Source organism: Tripterygium wilfordii, chromosome 15, assembly GCF_013401445.1.
Source record: "Tripterygium wilfordii isolate XIE 37 chromosome 15, ASM1340144v1, whole genome shotgun sequence".
Classification (NCBI taxonomy): Eukaryota; Viridiplantae; Streptophyta; class Magnoliopsida; order Celastrales; family Celastraceae; genus Tripterygium; species Tripterygium wilfordii.
In genome coordinates, this window is record NC_052246.1 from 1668469 (window position 1) to 1686747 (window position 18279).

Genomic DNA, 18279 nt, shown 5'->3' on the forward strand with positions numbered 1-18279 from the left:
AATTAATAATTTCGTGGCTAAATTATCCCAGTTTGTTTGGGAAAAAGGCTTTGTTCATGATAATGATAGCCGTTGAAGTTAATTCATAAAGATACAACATGTGGGCTTAACTTTACCTGAGAACTACTGGATTTCAGTTGGCCTTAGGAGAATTCTATCCGACTCTTATTAGGAGATAAAATCCTAAACAACAGTATAAGTAAGGCGTCATTCACAATCTTTCCATTCATCACAGTCTTTCCTTGTTCATCACAGAGTGTTGGAGAAGATTCATTCACCATTCTTTCCTAGTCTCCTTCTTGCTTCGTCAATACATCGAAGATGCTTTTCAAAACCTACGATACTCACCACCAACCCAAAACCCTCAAAACCCAGTTTACCAATTCTGCCATGAAGGTTGAAAACCATATATCTGCCCAGGATCTCAAACCCATCACTCCCACCATGGAGACCTATGTTGTCGCCTGGATTGACCCAAACAGAAAGGGGTTTTCCAGGATAGATACCAAAGGAGGCGTTTTTCCAACCTGGAATGACAAGGTTGTTTTCATGGTCGACGAAGAGAGGCTGCTGCATGACTACTCTTGCTCCACGTTGGTGTTTGAAATTTACGCTGTTGGACGTTTTGGGGACAAGTTGGTTGGTACAGCAACCGTTTTGCTTGAAAACTTTATCAACCGCAGCAGTCACCGTGACGGCATGAAGGGTTCGTTTAGGGCGATTCAAGTGCGACGACCGTCAGGTACACCACAGGGGATTTTAAATATCGGGGTTACGGTCTTGGATCCATTCTCTTATAATTTGTTGCTTGGAGCTCTAAACAAGAGATCGCCCCTAGACTATGATTATGATGATTATGATGCTCCCGCTGGTACCAGGATGAAAGGTTCTACTATAGGAAAGATTGTTAGTATAAAGGAAAGATGTATCAAGAAACTGATCAAAAAGAAATTTTACTGATCCATGGATTCCTAGTCTACTGATTGTAAGTTCATCGAAAATAAGTCATAGACTCCGTGGAGGTAGGCACTTTTGTGGAACCACGTAAAATCTCGTGTTCTTCTTTCTATTTCTTCTTTTTTCTCTCTATTTTTGATTGCCAATTTGCCATGTTTATTTTGCTATGTTATTTGTGTTGTCTACGAAGGTTCTATTTCTAACACTATCGTCTTGCTAGAAGCCAATTTGTGGTCGTATAAAATCGCTAGATGGGCGGCTGACATTGCTTGGACTGACCAATGGAGTTCCCCAGCAATCTCTGCATCTTTTCAATTCCTGGCGGAAGAACATACTGCTTCAAACAGCAGGTGGATGAAGTTGTTAACTTTTGTATTGTCTTGCCCATTTATGGAGTCCTTACGTAAAAAATAAAAGAAATAAAAGTTTGTATGGATGTTGAATTGTGGAGTGGATTATGAATAAATGCTTGATTAATTTTTGGGATCTTCATCTATCTTTTGCTTTGAGTTTTCTTTCTTTATTTTATCTAGATAACGAAAATAAGTTGTGAGTGGCAGTTACTAGATAACCCCAATCACATGATGATGCATCATAATGACCTTAATCATATAAAAAGATAGCCGGCTTAAATTTTCCTCCATTTGTCTTCTATCTTGAATATTTTTTTAACTTCTAAAGTTGGACAACTGAATAGCTGGACGTAGTTGGTAGTAGTAGTGACAACCTGAGAAAACAGTACAGGGTGGAGATAAAGATGTTTTGTTAGTATATTTAGGTGTGACTACTGAACATAACTGACATCTATCTCAAGAAAAAGAAGCAGAAGTGAGTTCTCTGTATGGCCATGCCAGCTCAACGCTTCTCTTCCTTGCTTTCTCTGTCTTTTTCTGCTTCACGGCTTCTCTGTCTAGGTGACCATCTGTCCTTTCTTTTCTCTGATTACCGTTGATTTTTAATAGTTGATTGATCATCACACTACAGTTTTTATTTTTCCTGCAAGAGTACAATTTGTTTCTTCATCTGCCATTGAATTCTCACCCTCAAACTGTGTTTTATGTAAAACCCAATGTTAATGTTTAGGGATTCTAATATAATTATTTGATTATGAAAAGTAAAGCTAGTGAACCCTTTGTGCTTTGATCAGTTTTCTGTGCATCTGAGAGTTTATTTTGTTTAGGAAAGAAACAAATCCTGTAAATTTTATCTGTCAACATATTTCTTGTTTTACTTTCAAATTTCTTTGGACATTTGTTCTCCAGGAAGAATTTCTGGCAGGGGAAGAAGTATCTGCAGGTTTAGCACAGCTGCATTGCCTGAAGAAGTGATTGTCCCTCCCGTTCAAGTAACTTACAAACAAAATTTGATCAACGGCCAGTTCGTCGATGCAGCATCAGGTGATTCGTTCTTACTAGAATGAGCTTCTTTGTTTGCTGGAAGGATTCAAATTGTTTGATTTTCAATATTTGTGTCATTTTTCTTCTTAGGTTACAAAACTGAGATTTGAATTCCTTATGTTCTTAGGGAAAACATTCCCCGCCTACGATCCACGTACTGCAGAAGTGATTGCTCATGTTGCAGAAGGTGATGCAGAAGATATTAACCGTGCAGTAGCTTCTGCTCGTAAGGCTTTTGATGAGGGACCTTGGCCAAAAATGAGTGCTTATGTAAGCCAATCCAAGATTCCACTACTTTGCTGCATCATAATCACAATATCGCTGATTAGTTGAATATTTATACTTCTCACATGGATTTTTTGTTTCCAGGAAAGGTCACGAATAATGTTACGGTTTGCAGATTTGGTTGAGAAACACAGTGATGAGCTTGCAGCTCTGGAGGCATGGAATACTGGAAAGCCTTATGAACAGGCAGCTATGTCTGAATTGCCATCCTTGTCGCGTCTATTTCACTACTATGCTGGTGGGCTTATAAAAATGCATACACTGTCTTCTTTTTTTTCCCCTTTGTTACTTCTATCACAAAATTTTGCAGATGATTTCATCCTCAAATTCTCCAGGTTGGGCAGACAAGATCCATGGGCTAACAGCTCCTGCTGATGGTGATTATCACATTCAAACGTTACACGAACCAATCGGCGTTGCTGGACAAATTATTCCATGGAACTTTCCGCTTATCCTGTTTGCTTGGAAAGTTGGGCCTGCACTTGCTTGTGGTAATACTGTTGTTTTAAAGACTGCAGAGCAAACTCCATTGACCGCTCTCTATGTGGGAAAGCTTTTCCACGAGGTAATACCGAAAATCGTTCCATTGTTTTATTTGGATCAGCAATGGTAGTAGTACTGCAGTTTCCTCTAGTTTCCTATTAATTGAGTATAATGTTATTGAGTTCATACCTTCACATCTGAATTACATCCTTCACGACAGGCTGGTCTTCCTCCTGGCGTTCTGAATATCGTTTCTGGCTATGGTCCAACTGCTGGTGCAGCACTTGCCAGCCATATGGATGTAGACAAGGTACCTTAGAGCTTACTACGATCATTGTTGCGTAATAGGCTCGTTAACTTGTTCTAATTTTCATCTACTCTTGATCACGTAAATATTTTCTTAGACTGCTTCACATACTATATAATCACTCCTGCAACTGCTATATTGCAGCTCTCTTTCACAGGATCTACTGATACCGGCAAGATTGTGCTTGAATTGGCCGCAAAAAGCAATCTTAAGCCAGTGACTTTGGAGCTAGGAGGGAAATCACCTTTTATAGTATGCGAGGATGCTGATATTGATCAGGCTGTGGAGCTTGCTCACTTCGCCCTCTTCTTCAATCAGGTTTGCTCCTTGAATCTTTACACAATGCAGGAATATTTAATGGGTATGAAGACTTCGATTAGATACGAATCTCTTGCAGGGTCAATGCTGTTGTGCTGGGTCTCGTACATTCGTTCATGAACGCGTATATGATGAGTTCATAGAGAAATCAAAAGCACGTGCTATGAGACGAGTTGTTGGCGATAACTTCAAGGCAGGCGTGGAGCAAGGTCCTCAGGTACGTACTCTCTCTTGCTGAGTTTCTGCAACTAATCATTTTGACTAATTTATACATTCGAAGGTGTATCTGCTCCTGTTATTGATTGATCCATTGCCCCCAAATGAATGTTATCAGATTGACAAGGAGCAATTTGAGAAGATACTCAGGTACATAAGATCTGGCATTGAAAGCAATGCTACTCTTGAATGTGGAGGCGAGAGATTCGGCTCCCGAGGCTACTTCATCAAGCCCACTGTCTTCTCAAATGTTCAGGTATAGATATAGATATATTATTCACTCCACAACTATGATTGCCTGCCCCAATTTCAAGTAACATGACTCTGCCTTGCTTATATATAGGATGACATGTTGATAGCTAAGGATGAGATATTTGGTCCAGTCCAGTCCATCTTAAAGTTCAAGTGAGTTTGGAACAAATAGACATTATTATGAAACAAATCAAAGGCTGATTATTGACAGTGTATTTACACAGGGATCTTGATGAAGTGATTAGAAGGGCGAACTCAACGCGCTATGGTCTGGCAGCAGGAGTTTTCACCAAGAACATTGACACTGCGAACACTCTATCGCGGGCGCTGAGGGTTGGGACTGTTTGGGTCAATTGCTTCGACGTCTTCGATGCTGCAATTCCTTTTGGTGGGTATAAGATGAGTGGTATTGGCAGGGAAAAGGGGATCTATAGCCTTGAGAATTACTTGCAAGTCAAGGCAGTTGTTACTCCTCTCAAGAATCCAGCATGGCTGTAGCTTGGTTGTCTCTGTCACATTCCAAGCTCCTTGTGGAGCTTCTTCTGTTGTGTATAGGGACACCGTCCCTGAACCCTAAACTTATTGCAACTTCTGATATGTGTATTTTGCATTTGAATAATCAAAGATACGTGAGTTCCTCGATTTTACAAGCACCAAACAATTATAAGGCTTTTGACCCATAACGATGGTTCCGAGAAATTTTCACCTACAAAGATACACGAGTTACTCCTTTCTGCACCACCAAACAATTACAGAGCCTTTGATCCACGAGGATGGCACCAAAAAAAATAAATTCCGTTGACGGGAGCGGGGAAACTACCTCAGTTGTCATTATATTAGTCATGAATTGATTGGTCCACGTAGTTAGAGTAAGTCCACTCCGTATTAGTGGACGTCTTCATTTGCTTAAATGGATAATCTGTTGTCATTCCAGTATTTGTGGCCAAAATGACTTGTTAATACGACAACTAATCATAATCAATCAGAGATGCATGGAAAGCATACGTGTCATCAAGAAACGACACCACGTTTAAGGGTCGGTTTGTGAGCCCCACCAGACATCGAATTGACTAATGACACGTGTTTCAATATATCCAGTCTCTTCCAAGTCAACGAAGCAGTCACTAACACTTGATCATCAGCCACGTGTCTCTGCACACGTGTTACAATATAATACATTATATATCCGCTACTTACGCTCAACAAGACAAAAACTCAAAACTGAAAAACAGAGCTCCTCTATTTCTCTTCAATGATCGGAAATTTCAATCGGATTGATCGCCGGATTTTATCATTCCCGGCTGTTCACCCTTGTGAAGGCATTGCTCCGGCGACACTTCTCCGCTCTCTGATCATCCTCTCTCACAACATATGCAATCACCAATCAAAATTCTTTGCCACCCAACATAGAAATTCTCGCGAAACAATTCGAAAAATTGGAGTTCTTCTCATATTCTTCGAAGAAATCCGAGACCGTGGATTGACACTCTCGGACTCGACTGTTCTTTGCTTCTCTGAATTTCACATAAATTTTCAAAAAATCCTATTCTTGCTGGAGGATTGTGCGAGTGAAGGTGCAAGGCTATGGATGCTAATGAAGTCGGAGTTTGTCGCAACACAATTCATGGTCCTAATTAGATCGATCGCAACCGCACTCGATGTCTTGCCTCTGACTGCTATCCATGTAAGTGGTGAAGTGAAGGAGTTGGTTGAATTGGTTGGTAAGCAAGCAAGGAAAGCAAGACTTGAAGTTGAATGTGAAGATCAATGCGCAATGAAACTATTGCTTTCCATGTTGAATCAATTCGAGAAGGGTATCGAGCCGGATTTGAGATTTATGAAGCGTGTTCTTGATTATATTGAGATCAAAAGCTGGAAAGATTGTAACAAGGAGATTGAATTCTTGCAAGAAGAGATTGATCTTCAATATTCAGATTATGACAACAGAGAGGTCGCATTCTTAAGTAGCTTGGTTGCGTTCCTTAGTTACTGCAGAGTAATCATGTTCGAGACCTTGGATTATCGCAAGAAAAATCCACCTGTAGTGAAGTGTCAAATGGAGACACTTGGTTGCTTGATTCCTGAAGACATTCGATGCCCCATTTCGCTCGAGCTCATGACTGATCCAGTGACTTTATCGACGGGGCAGACTTATGATCGATCGTCGATTCAAAGATGGCTCGAAGTGGGAAACAAAACATGCCCCAGAACAGGGGAGAAGCTAACAAACATCGAATTACTACCCAATACCACTCTCAGAAAGCTAATCCAACAATTCTGTCTCAATAATGGCATTTCTCAGGCCAACTCAGGAAATAGATGTCGCGACATTACGAGAACAATTGTTCCAGGTAGTCCAGCAGGTGAAAATGCTGCGAAATTCCTATCTAGATTTCTTTCTAGACGACTGGTTTTCGGTACAAATGACCAGAAAAACAAGGCTGCTTACGAAATTCGCTTGCTTGCAAAGTCGAACATTTATAATCGATCTTGCTTGATAGAAGCAGGGGCTGTCCTGTCTCTCTTGAACCTTATTACATCTTCAGAGGATCATTTCATGCAAGAGAATGCAATTTCAGCTTTATTGAAGCTATCAAAGTACATCACTGGCAAGGAGGAGATAATCGAGAATGGGGGATTGAAATCGATCCTTGCAGTCCTTAAGCAGGGACTAACTTTAGAGTCAAGACAGATCGCTGCCGCCATCGTATTCTACCTTTCTTCGATGAAGCAGTACCGGGAACTTATTGGAGAAACACCAGGACTAATTTCAGGTCTTGTGGAGCTCATCAAGGATGGAACAACTTGCGGCAAAAAGAACGCTGTGGCATCGATTTTCGTACTTCTTAATCCAGGAAATCATCAGAGAGTGATTGAAGCTGGTACTGTTCCATTGCTTGTAGATATATTGGTTTCCTCGGACAAATCTGAACTTGTAGAAGATTCACTAGCCGTGCTTGCTGGTTTAGCCGAGAGCTTCAATGGCACATTAGCAGTACTAGAAACTCCGGCTTTGACTATAATTACTCGGATTTTGCAGTCACTGACAATTACCAGAGCTGCCAAGGAGTATTGTGTTTCAATTATGTTATCTTTGTGCAAATTTGGTGGTGTGGAAGTGATTGCAGCTTTAGCAAAGGAAACTTCTCTAATGGCTTCACTGTATTCAATTATAACAAATGGCACATCTCATGCTACCAGAAAGGCTCGAGCTCTAATAAAAATACTTCACCAGTTCCATAAAACAAGCACCTCTTCTGAGTTCATTGATTCTGCAGCTTCACTTGAAAGGCCAGTTCATGTGCGGTGATTCATGTGCCATTCTTCTGCATCTCCATGTGTAAAATACCTGTAAATTCTTCCTTCTTGTGTGTGGCTTTAGTTTTTTTCTGCCTCATTTACGATTCTAAGTTTAGGGTATTAGCTCACTTTTTGCAAGAGCTAATCCCTGTCAATTGGGCCACCTCTAGTTTAGGTAAATACCACCATATATGTTCCTATCTTGATTCTTTTTCATATTATAGGATGATGTATGTTCAACAATAATGAAAAGTTGTGAGTTTTTCCCATTCTTCTTCCTTAGATGTCCGATGAAAAGAAAAAGAAGGCGTCAAGAGACCCCATTGGCTATTAATCCATCCCTAGACACTCTATGACTCTCTCCCATAATTCAAGAGATAGATAAATAGATACTTGCCGTTGCACTGATCGGGAGAGTTCATAGTGGCTGAGATGATTTGATTTCCGCACCCTCCTGCTTAATCGAACTGGTGGACTCATCTGCAGCTTCCACAGCCCGGTCCGCTAATTAGATCCGCTTCGCCAAGATTCACTATGTCCGCCATGGATCACACAGAGGACTAAAACCCACAAATCTTTCACAGCCGAAATATTTTCTTAGACCCAAAGATCAAATCTTTAACAACACTCATAACCACAGATCAAAAAGTCACAGAGAGTGGAATGGAGGAACGAAACGTCGTATTTGTTTTAAATGAATAGAGTCAATATATCCTTACTATTGTTAAACAGATCTAATGGTCATTAACGTGCTTCAAAATCCAACGGCTGTTAAATTGTGTGGGATGGGTCCCATAGAAACGTCGTATCTGGTCGACCTCTTTGAGTCTTTGACCTTGGTCACTCGGCGAAGTTGTATAATCCCCGTCTGAAGCAGAACGTTCAAGCAATCAAGCAGAAGCCAGATTCTCCAGAGCATAAGAATCTCTTTGTAAGTTCAATTCTTATATCGTTCGCAGTAGGTAGCACCTTCGTGTACAGTATACTTTGATTGCTTCGGATTATATTAAAACTAGGGTTTCTGCTCAAATCCTCCATACGGGTTCCGAGCAAGATTTTACACTATTACTTTTACGATTGCAGGAATTAGTCCGTTTAGAATGGCGATCGAACCGAAACAAGCGACTGAGGATGTGAAGATAGACCTGTTTGAGGATGACGATGAGTTTGAGGAGTTTGAGATCAATGAAGGTACACGATATCCCTTTATTTTCTTTTTAGTTTTTTTTTTAAAAATAAATTGTATGAAATCCATTATTCCTCCTTCCTGTTGGTTCAACTCTTTGAAGTGCTGAGCAAGTAGATGAATGGAATGGCCCATGATTGGTTGTTAATGTTGATGCGCAAGGTACTATTAATTGAGACATACATCGGAATTAGGGTTGTGAAGTTAGGAAGATTAATGGGAATAGAGTCAGAAGCACTTAATTCTAGCCTAATTTAATCTACTCTTGATGTAGTTTTTGGTGAACTAAAAGAATCATATTGTCTTCTGTTTTTATACTAAGGTTACTTTTTAGGAGGATTTTTGCAGACAAAATTCACTTGCTGCTGCAGCTGCACCTGTCAGTTTGGTTTAAATAAAATCCATTAAGTTTAGGGTTACATTTTCTGTTAGAAACCTGGGTTTTTGTTCAGAAATTTTTACACAATGGATAATTATAAAATCATAAACAATGTTTGAGGAAACGACTGGGGTTTCAAATCTGTGATGCATGATTTTTCTGATGTGCTTTGGCTTTTGTCCTAATAACTGATCCTTGAAAGTCAGGACAGTTACTCTGGCATAGTGGTTATTAATGGTTACAAATTCCTGCAACTTCTTCCTATCTGGTGAACGAACTAGTTGTACAAAGGAGATGGTGTTTCTTTTGGGTCAGGATAACCTAAATGCTCCATTGTAACAAAATGTGGATGATTGAGAGATCTGTTTTCGCATGAACTTAAAAATCGGCTGAACTTTTCCCAATTGTTCTTTCACCATAAAGTGTGTTTAGGAACGAGAAGAAACACATGGGTGGGTACTCTCTAGACAAAAACAGAGGAACAAAAGGGCTTTAATGGGAAGAGAGATGAGGAGAGGGAAGTCATTGCATTCTGAAAATAAATCCGGAGATATGTAGCTGGTTGGACCAGAGGACCAAAGGAAAATCGAGAGAGAGTGTGTGTGTGATAGAGGGAGAAACAAAAATCTGAGATAGTTGCAGAATAGACACCAAAGTATGCAGATAACTAATAAGCCTGGAAATTAGAAGCAAAAGAGTTAAAAGGATAAAGTAATCCGTGATATATTGCTCTTCTGCCACATTTTGTTATTCTTTCAATCTTATTAGTGTATTTTGTTGTATCATCGTTAAGTGCAAAATTCTATCGGCGCATTTCATTATCTTTAATTTGGTTGGAGAACTTGACTTCTCATATATGTCTCTATAATGTTCACATTTTACCTTCTTGGCTGTTTATAGTTCTAATTTTATTTTGATGACAGAGTGGGAGGACAAGAACGAAGCAAATGAACCGCAGCAGTGGGAAGATGATTGGGATGACGATGATGTCAATGATGACTTCTCACTGCAGTTGAGAAGGGAACTGGAGAGCAACAATGAGAAGAAGTGAGCTGACTTAATCACTTAGTTGCAGCTACAAGTTGTCCTTTCCAGAAATTATGCTTATGCTTTTCAAACTTTCGTTGGTATATTCTATATATTAACTTTAAATTTGGAGGCTGCTATTGCATGGTCTTATTGTGGTGGAATGTTTTAGGCTATTGATTAATTAAAGTATCGTTAACTTCGCATTGAGTTCCAGTTATGCTTGAAATGCATTTTTCTAACCTTCGTCAGGGTTAATATCTCATTTCATCATCGAAAGATGGGCCTGGTTCTAATTTGCACACTAACAGTCAAAATGAGCTAATTTGGTAATTGTGCCAAATTGATAATTCAGAGAATTTCCCTGTTTTGGGTAGTCAACCCGTATATGTGGCGAACATTTTCTGCACGTAGTAGCTTCCCTCTTTCAACAATCAGTGCTTAACCTGCATGTTGAACACATGCTCTGTACACAGTGGAGATGGTTCTTCAACTCTGCAGTCGAAGGTCCAAACACGCAATCCATGGAGAACCATTATTGACCAGTCATAACCACCATCGTCCATCAACAATAAACCACCATTACTCAATGGATATATCATATACGGTATCAATAATATCCATGAGAAACGAAAATCAAGCACCCGTGGACGGATTGAGGTCCTACTTCTTCAAAGTTCAAACAAACTCCTTGATCCATATGGGTTCTAAAATGACGAATTACAACACATGTTTGTCAGAAATTGCCAACATGCATTCAATGGAATTTATACAACCTACGTCTACCCAATATCCTAACGGGGCATTTGATTGATGTTTTGGAGGGGGAATGAGGATGAGGTTAGTATATTATCTTGTTTGATTGAGTTTTGGAGGGTGAAATCTCAAACTCATTTCAACTTCTAACCAAGCTCATCAAAATGGTGAGAATAGCTATTCTCCATAAGGGAAGGGAGAATGAGTTTTGATGTGTAAAAGATTATTTATACTTGTTATAAAATATTGTTTTATTTTCTAAAAAGAAAAAAGGTAATATGGAAATTGTACCATTAATATTCTCACACTCATGCTCATTCTTTATTTTATACCAAACATGACAATGCTCACCCCATACTCATCTTACACTCACCTCGCACTCATGTCCTCCTCATCTCATGCTCATCTCACACAATTATGAACCAAATGCCCCGTAAAATCCTCACAGTTAGAATTCAAGGAGAGTTTTGAATTTTGAGTTTTGCTTGATCGAAACTACAATATATGTCATATAATGCATGTTAATTATCCTTCATCTCATTAATTTATTCTCTCTACAAGTTATGAGGTTCTCACCTTTTTATTGTTGCCATTGTTCATCCCCCTCATCACTACACTGGTTTAACTCTAAATTAGAAAAAAAAAAAAAGATATATATATATATATATAGTTATTACAGTGAAAAGGATCAACGAGCTTGTTTTGTTGATTATATATGCAAGTAAGAACCAATATCTATTTAACGAGTATCTATTTGCGCTTTTATTATGGTTTACAGGGGAATGCTTATACCTTCTTTCTTTTTTTTGATAAATCATGGTATATTATTGATAGAAGGCTTTAACAAGCCATAGAAGACAAGCCATAGGCTCAAACAAATAAGTACAGTAACCCAGCAAATAAACCCAAACCCCACAGAGACTGCTTATAATATGGGGCAAAAAAAGGAGAAAAATGAGTTGCAGAATAGGACGAGGTGTTCCAAATATATATACTATTCCCATGCAGTATACTACAATCTCTCTCTCTCTCTCTCTCTCTCTCTCTATATATATATATATATGCTCACTCAGCATCCAGTGTCCAGCACAGCAAATAAATTGTTCTCATTTCCATGGAGATCTTGATGATCATCAAATCTACAACAGCTTTGATCAGTAAATCAGGTCTTGCAGTCTCTGGTTGACTCTTGAAATCTCCACTCCAAGCCTAGGAATCCTAACCTACACATATTTCATAACATAAAGAGTCACATTTATTAGCAAATAATATATGTACATATATATATATATAGAGATAGAGTTGAAACACATACACATACATATGTATAATATAATTGAAGTACCTGAGCATGGATTGTCTGAAAGACCTTATCACCAACAGTTGTAAAGCTAGCACTAACAACCTCTGCCCCTTCTTGTTCAAGAATACTAACAACTTCATAGAGCATGAAGTTCCTGATAACCCCACTTATCAATATCACTTCTATGATAGAACCCAATTCCCTTAATTCAAATGTTGGTATTGTTGAGGTTGATCCAATCCCAATCATCATGTTATTATGATCCTCCGTTAAATTGTTTTCTGTTTTCGACCTCGTCGCTCGTTCCTTTCTGTCATTCAGTCTCTCTACTCTTTCTCTTAGATGTCTTATGTAAGAGGTAGCATGATCAAGTTGATCTTGTTGTGATAGCATGTCCTGATGAGGTATACATACACATGTGAAATTAATATCAATCAATCAATATATATATACACATATATAGATTGTACAATAATGACATATAGTTTGCGTTATTGTATAGTGGTTCTAGCAAGACTGTGGGCTTTATTTTTCATTTACAGGCCAGACATACTTTACTGATGTGAAAGTTGTTACTACTTTTATGGATATCTATCAAGGCAACAATAATTCATTTCCTCTAACATGGCCTGAACGGCACCAAGGTTTCTCTGATTCTAGACAATTCAGAGAAATTTAGGGTTTATGTACGGTGATGATTAAGTATGATACTAGTTAATTAACGCATTAATCATGAACAAAGACAGACTGTGTAAATATAAATATACCTTATCGGAGGATTTGAGGTAGTGATGTGGAATGAGAGCAGCAAGCTTGAAGCATAGACCTTTCATGTGAATCCTTCTGTTCTTCTCCACCGTCTTTCGATCTATTTTCGACCGTGAATTGCTACTCATGCTTCTCTTCTTCATTTTTGATTCTCAGAGAAACTAGCTAGTAGTAATTCCAAACAAATCAAATTTAATTATATTTTAAGGTGAAAAACTGAAAATAAAAGATAAGAGAGAACTGAAATGCATAAAGTTCCTTATATGCTTATATAGAATATGAGTTGATGGAAGCTAAGCAGAGATATCTATATATATAAGGAATATATAGCTGTTTATTGAAGGGGGGAGGGAGAGAGTGGGTTGCGACAAGGAATTGTGACAGAGGAAACTGCTAGCCTTCACAGTTCCTTCTTCAATATTGGTACTTTGGTTATACAAATTAAGAGAATGAGTGAGTTGTGAAAGAAATGACCAAGAAAGCCAACGCAACTGGTGGTCAATTTGTCAAACAAAAAAAAATTCAAAATTCAAACTTGTTTAGATATATAGCTAGGTGTCCTATTGAATTAATTGGTATTCATATTTATTTGTCCTGTCTCCCTCCCTCTCTCTCACACAATACTGACATTGTAATTGGTCCTTTGACTGCTCAATCTTGACTACTAAAAGCAAACCCCACGGTTTCACCGACCACCGTTTCAGGGTTGTTATTTTGAGTATGCAACGTTTGTTATTGGTTGGAGATTACAAAATCGTTTACGTATGTATGTATATTGTATATATACATGTCAAATTAGCCAATAGTCTGGGAGATTATATGTATAACTGATGGCCGGTGCAACCATTGCATGTAATTGAAAGGGAGTGGGAATAGCTACAGCCATTAATTATAGTTAAAATTGACTATAATTTCCCAAAATCAGGTTAAGTCATGAGTTTATTTCCAAAACAATATATTAGGGTTGAAAGTTTAGGATTTTAGGGTGAAGCTTTGGTTGGGATGATGAAGTTGATTGTGGTAACTCTATACTAATACGAAAGCTCGCAAGTTCAACTCTCATGTCTGGTAGTTTCGTCTCATGTTCAGTTGTTTCGACGTTATTTTCTTTAATGGGCCAAAGGCCCATGAGAGGCTTTGTAGAGTTAATTATCTTTTGTGGGCTTCAGCCTCATTCTCCCTGCATGAGTTTCGTTTCAATCTTAACTGTCACTAACGCGAAGCTTCTTGGGTTGCCAACCCAAATTTAGAGTTAGCTCAGCTATCCGATTGACATATTGGGTTAGAAAATAAAATTTATGATTTATGATTTATGATTTATGATTTTGTTACTAAATCTATTATATTCTAATATTAACAACAACACAAATCCTCAATAACGCGTTTTAAATCATGATTCATCATGGTTTTGAGAAGTGATCATAGCCCACTTTTACTTACAATGATTGTAGCCCCTGTCCCACTTGAAGGAAACTTGTTATATATATATATAATAATGACTTGTCTATTTCAAATGCGAAAAACTTCATTCATTCAACAATGGAAACGCTGACCTACGCTTATTTTAATTAAACAATGGAAATATAGTTTTCTGACCAAAATTTCAGATAACAAGGGTCTAACATTGCGTTATCGCTGACGTACGACAAACAAACAAAGTCCAGTAGTTCACTATTCCAAGTCTTTAACTATTGTCTTATTATGAGAGTATAATCTAATAAGATAATAAGACATGGCTTTTGGTGTTTTCTGGACAAAAGGGTTCCGTGATTATGGTGAGGAGGCTTGGTCTGAAAACACAAGTTCTAGAAGGAACAAATTAAGCTAAAATGTCACAGGAAGAAAGTAAAGGACATCACGTATTAAAGGAAGTATTATTCTACTTGTAGGCATCACTAGTTTGTCTAGTTGAGGCCTGGATGCGTGTTCAGATTTTTAAAAGCGACGTGGGTCAAAGAAGATAATTATGACTTTAATTACTTTTGAGAACAATTTTCTTCCCCCTTTTTTTTATAGATACTTTGGGTAACAATTTAAATCGACCCTTTTCAGTGCAACCATCTCAGAAACTTCCAATACCCAGACTCCTCTCACGTCATTTTTTAATAACAACTACGATATAAAAAGCTTCTCCTTTGAACATTCGATCTAAATCTAGAGCGCATGGCAACACGAGTGGGAAATAAATGATCATATCTAACTGAAGGATTCAATGTTTCAAAAAAAGTTTATGTTTCACTATTGTCGCCTGTGTGGCAAGGCGTCAGGGATGGCGTCTCTGCTAAGCAGGCTATTGGTGTCGACCGCCTCACCAAGCAACACAACGGCTATAGCGGAATCACTGTCTACTTGATAGCGGTTCAGCCGCAATTTCAGAAAGCTTTATGTAGGAGCTATTGAAGGTGGAAAAAGTTTCACTTCTATTTTTTTTATTTTTTATTGGGGGGCTCACTGAATCACTAGTCTTTTACTTTTTGACGAGCACTAATGTGGGCCCCATAGTTGTAATAACATAATTAGTTTATAAAACAATTTATAATAAAGAGTATTTTGACAATAATAATATACTGTTAGTTTAACGTATATTTTATTTTTCTAATTAATATTATAAAAGCTTATATAAAATAAAATGTAATGATAAAAATTTTAATATAATTTTCAGAATTTCATATTGTGGCTCTACAATATATTTCACAGCTTTAAACTAAGTTTTTTTCTCATACCTTTTTTTTATAAGTTTTTTTCTCATAGTTTTTTTGTTAGCATTAAAAATCAATCCAACCGCTCTATCAAATTGACTATCAATCCAATCGCTCTACCAAACTGATCCTTGATAATGGAGTGCAAAAGCGGTAAAGGTGCCATCATAAAAAAAGAAGTGAGGAAAACTTGACATCAAAGCAAGCATAAAACACAGACTATTAAATGAGTCGCTCACCATCTCTCTCGCCATCGTCCTTGTCTCATATATCCACGAGACCCAACAATGCATAATTTACTCACTCGCATCACCATTCTCTACTTCACACTCAACTTATACTTTCTTGCCATTTCAAATGGACAAACACAACGCAACCCATTCTCCCCAAATGCTTCTCTCATCCGTTACTGGAACAAACAAGTCTTAAACAACCTCCCAAAACCGTACTTCCTCTTCTCCAAATCCTCCCCACTCAATACAATCGACTCCGCATTCCTTTCCAAACTTGCCAACAACCACACATTACTCGCAGCCCATCTCGACTCCTTCTGCTCCTTAGCCAACTTGTTCTGCTCTTTTGACGCAAACCAGGACCTAAACAAGACCAGTAATATGACAGTACAAGACGCCAGCTTCGCGTTTTACTCCAACAAACGTTTCTCAACCTATGGAGAGTCAAAACTTGGCGGAGTAGACTCATTCAAGAACTACTCCGACGGGCTAAACTCGGCCTCCGGATCATTCATCAAGTACAGCAAGGACTCAACTGATCACAGCGAAACATTCGTCAGCTATGCTAGTGATGGCAATATAGCCGACTCGACATTTGGCAACTACGCCAATGGAGCCACCGGGGGCTCAGGCCAATTCAAAAGCTACGCCCCTCGTGTCAATGTCCCCGGACTCCGGTTCACGACCTATGATTCCGATGGTAATAGCCATAAAATTTCCTTTTCGAGCTATAGCGACGAGACAAATTCGGGATCTCATACATTCACCAGCTATGGAAAAAAAGCAAATGGTGCACCGTCCGAGTTTATAAACTATAGTGATGATGCAAACATTGTTGAATCTACATTCACCGGGTACGGTGCATTAGGCAATGCAGCCAACGATTCATTTGCTAGTTACGGCATCAAAGGTAACAATCCAAAGAGTAATTTCAAAAGTTATGGTGTCGGAGGTAATTCGGGGGTTGATTCCTTCTCGAATTATCGAAATGGTGCCAATGTTGGTCAAGATTCGTTTCAATCGTATGCGAGGAATTCGAATTCAGGGAAGGTGAGTTTTTCCAACTATGGAAAAACATTTAATCCTGGAAATGATACGTTCAAAGATTATGGTAATGGATCGAAGGGTCAAACCCAGATTGGATTCAAAGGGTATAGTAAGGATCGGTCGTTTAAGGATTATATTGACAAGGGTGTCACATTTGCCGGATACACTAATTTTAGTGACTCCAGTGGCAGTTTCGTGAATAAGTGGGTGGAAGAGGGTAAGTTTTTCCGGGAGTCCATGTTGAACCAGGGGAATGTCATGGTTATGCCGGACATTAATGACAAAATGCCCAGAAGGTCGTTTTTGCCCCGGTCAATTGGATCGAAATTACCATTCTCGACCTCGAGTCTTCCTGAAATGAAGGAAATCTTCCACGCACGAGAGAAGTCGACGCTGGAGCGCGTGATTCTCAATGCGCTGGCCGAGTGCGAGCGTGCTCCGAGCCCCGGGGAGACCAAGAAGTGCGTGGGGTCCATCGAAGACATGTTGGATTTTGCGGTCTCGGTGTTGGGGCACAGTGTGGTGGTCAGGACCACTGAAAACGTGAACGGTTCAAAGCAAAGTGTGAGGATTGGGTTGGTCAAAGGGATCAACGGTGGAAAAGTGACTGAATCAGTGTCGTGTCACCAAAGCATGTACCCGTATCTACTGTATTACTGCCACTCCGTGCCCAAAGTTAGGGTCTATGAGGTGGACATTCATGATGTGGAGGTGAGGAAAGCCAAGATCAATCGAGGCGTTGCCATCTGTCATCTTGACACGTCTGCATGGAATCCCGAACATGGAGCCTTCGTGGCACTGGGGTCCAGTCCTGGTCAAATTGAAGTATGCCACTGGATCTTCGAAAACGACATGACTTGGACCATTTCTGATGATTAAGGACTTTGTTCGTGGGCTTATTTATTTAATTAGAGAATCTTTATGTAATGTTCCAAGCCTTGTTGGACAAATATTAAGTGATAGTTATCCACTATGATTCGTTTTTTATTTACAATTCCAAATTCACGTGTATTATTAATTAAATCAGGAAGTAGAGGATATGGTGTCGTTTTCGGTTCATGAACTGTAATGGATTAGAGAATTAGGGTGTTAAAAAAATCGATTTTGGCTCGAGTCTTTGCTTAATTGAATGTATGAACTGTAACCCAGATTCGATTCCGAACGTACTTAATTGACTAAACTTGTATTGGTTTAACTCCAGACGAGTAAAACCATACAAGAACCTAATTAGGGTTATAGTCCGTACAAGTAAATCGAACAATATTTTTGTGTTTTGACTCATACCCAGTTTTAAACCAAACAAAATTTTACATATGGACCTAGAATTCAAACATATAACTTATGTCAAAATTTGATTTCATTCGAGT

At 38.8% G+C, this 18279-nt stretch overlaps 6 protein-coding genes across 8 annotated transcripts; 5 read left to right on the forward strand and 1 right to left on the reverse strand.

Moving 5' to 3' along the window:
- The first annotated feature begins 153 nt into the window (after window positions 1–153).
- LOC120016819 lies at window positions 154–1302 on the forward strand. 2 transcript variants are annotated; one of them, XM_038869743.1, is made up of 2 exons: window positions 154–1022; window positions 1181–1302. In XM_038869743.1, exon 1 carries the CDS (start codon window positions 322–324, stop codon window positions 958–960), a length of 639 nt encoding a protein of 212 aa, XP_038725671.1. In that variant the 5' UTR covers window positions 154–321; the 3' UTR covers window positions 961–1022; window positions 1181–1302. The 2 variants fall into 2 exon arrangements, with proteins under 2 accessions (XP_038725671.1, XP_038725672.1); XM_038869744.1 differs by having other exon boundaries at window positions 1178–1301.
- Window positions 1303–1376: 74 nt separating this feature from the next.
- Window positions 1377–4857, forward strand: LOC120016818 (benzaldehyde dehydrogenase, mitochondrial-like). Its single transcript, XM_038869742.1, has 11 exons — window positions 1377–1871; window positions 2220–2354; window positions 2482–2624; window positions 2724–2877; window positions 2975–3204; window positions 3343–3432; window positions 3574–3747; window positions 3827–3964; window positions 4082–4219; window positions 4307–4368; window positions 4440–4857. The coding sequence occupies exons 1-11, from the start codon at window positions 1799–1801 to the stop codon at window positions 4711–4713; spliced, it is 1611 nt and encodes a 536-aa protein (XP_038725670.1). The 5' UTR covers window positions 1377–1798; the 3' UTR covers window positions 4714–4857.
- A 385-nt stretch (window positions 4858–5242) lies between these two features.
- On the forward strand, window positions 5243–7789 carry LOC120016817 (U-box domain-containing protein 19-like). Its single transcript, XM_038869741.1, has one exon. The coding sequence runs from the start codon at window positions 5468–5470 to the stop codon at window positions 7523–7525; it is 2058 nt and encodes a 685-aa protein (XP_038725669.1). The 5' UTR covers window positions 5243–5467; the 3' UTR covers window positions 7526–7789.
- A 497-nt stretch (window positions 7790–8286) lies between these two features.
- LOC120016821 (protein DSS1 HOMOLOG ON CHROMOSOME V-like) lies at window positions 8287–10316 on the forward strand. The gene is made up of 3 exons (XM_038869745.1): window positions 8287–8446; window positions 8599–8706; window positions 10004–10316. The coding sequence occupies exons 2-3, from the start codon at window positions 8616–8618 to the stop codon at window positions 10129–10131; spliced, it is 219 nt and encodes a 72-aa protein (XP_038725673.1). The 5' UTR covers window positions 8287–8446; window positions 8599–8615; the 3' UTR covers window positions 10132–10316.
- Window positions 10317–11512: 1196 nt separating this feature from the next.
- On the reverse strand, window positions 11513–13342 carry LOC120015929 (transcription factor bHLH162-like). Of its 2 annotated transcripts, XR_005471857.1 has the most exons (4): window positions 12933–13342; window positions 12208–12561; window positions 11909–12085; window positions 11513–11531 (listed from the first exon to the last, which is right to left on the reverse strand). XR_005471857.1 is itself a non-coding variant. In XM_038868436.1 (3 exons), the coding sequence occupies exons 1-3, from the start codon at window positions 13074–13076 to the stop codon at window positions 12017–12019; spliced, it is 567 nt and encodes a 188-aa protein (XP_038724364.1). In that variant the 5' UTR covers window positions 13077–13342; the 3' UTR covers window positions 11663–12016. The 2 variants fall into 2 exon arrangements, 1 of the variants encoding a protein (XP_038724364.1); XM_038868436.1 differs by lacking the exon at window positions 11513–11531 and having other exon boundaries at window positions 11663–12085.
- Window positions 13343–15869: 2527 nt separating this feature from the next.
- Window positions 15870–17969, forward strand: LOC120015928 (polygalacturonase 1 beta-like protein 1). Its single transcript, XM_038868435.1, has one exon. The coding sequence runs from the start codon at window positions 15920–15922 to the stop codon at window positions 17789–17791; it is 1872 nt and encodes a 623-aa protein (XP_038724363.1). The 5' UTR covers window positions 15870–15919; the 3' UTR covers window positions 17792–17969.
- Window positions 17970–18279: the final 310 nt, after the last annotated feature.

What these genes read in the sequence shown, in the direction of transcription:
- LOC120016817 (XM_038869741.1), top strand. Translation starts at nt 5,468, where the DNA reads ATGATCGGAAATTTCAATCGGATTGATCGCCGGATTTTATCATTCCCG.
- LOC120015928 (XM_038868435.1), top strand. Translation starts at nt 15,920, where the DNA reads ATGCATAATTTACTCACTCGCATCACCATTCTCTACTTCACACTCAAC.
- LOC120015929 (XM_038868436.1), bottom strand. Translation starts at nt 13,076, where the DNA reads ATGAAGAAGAGAAGCATGAGTAGCAATTCACGGTCGAAAATAGATCGA. An exon ending in ACCTCAAATCCTCCGATAAG is followed by an intron (nt 12,562 to 12,932) that starts GTATATTTATAT and finishes ATACCTCATCAG; the next exon opens with GACATGCTATCACAACAAGA. An exon ending in TTCAGACAATCCATGCTCAG is followed by an intron (nt 12,086 to 12,207) that starts GTACTTCAATTA and finishes AAATATGTGTAG; the next exon opens with GTTAGGATTCCTAGGCTTGG.
- LOC120016819 (XM_038869743.1), top strand. Translation starts at nt 322, where the DNA reads ATGCTTTTCAAAACCTACGATACTCACCACCAACCCAAAACCCTCAAA.
- LOC120016818 (XM_038869742.1), top strand. Translation starts at nt 1,799, where the DNA reads ATGGCCATGCCAGCTCAACGCTTCTCTTCCTTGCTTTCTCTGTCTTTT. An exon ending in GGCCAAAAATGAGTGCTTAT is followed by an intron (nt 2,625 to 2,723) that starts GTAAGCCAATCC and finishes TTTTGTTTCCAG; the next exon opens with GAAAGGTCACGAATAATGTT. An exon ending in TCGCCCTCTTCTTCAATCAG is followed by an intron (nt 3,748 to 3,826) that starts GTTTGCTCCTTG and finishes AATCTCTTGCAG; the next exon opens with GGTCAATGCTGTTGTGCTGG.
- LOC120016821 (XM_038869745.1), top strand. Translation starts at nt 8,616, where the DNA reads ATGGCGATCGAACCGAAACAAGCGACTGAGGATGTGAAGATAGACCTG. An exon ending in GGAGTTTGAGATCAATGAAG is followed by an intron (nt 8,707 to 10,003) that starts GTACACGATATC and finishes TTTTGATGACAG; the next exon opens with AGTGGGAGGACAAGAACGAA.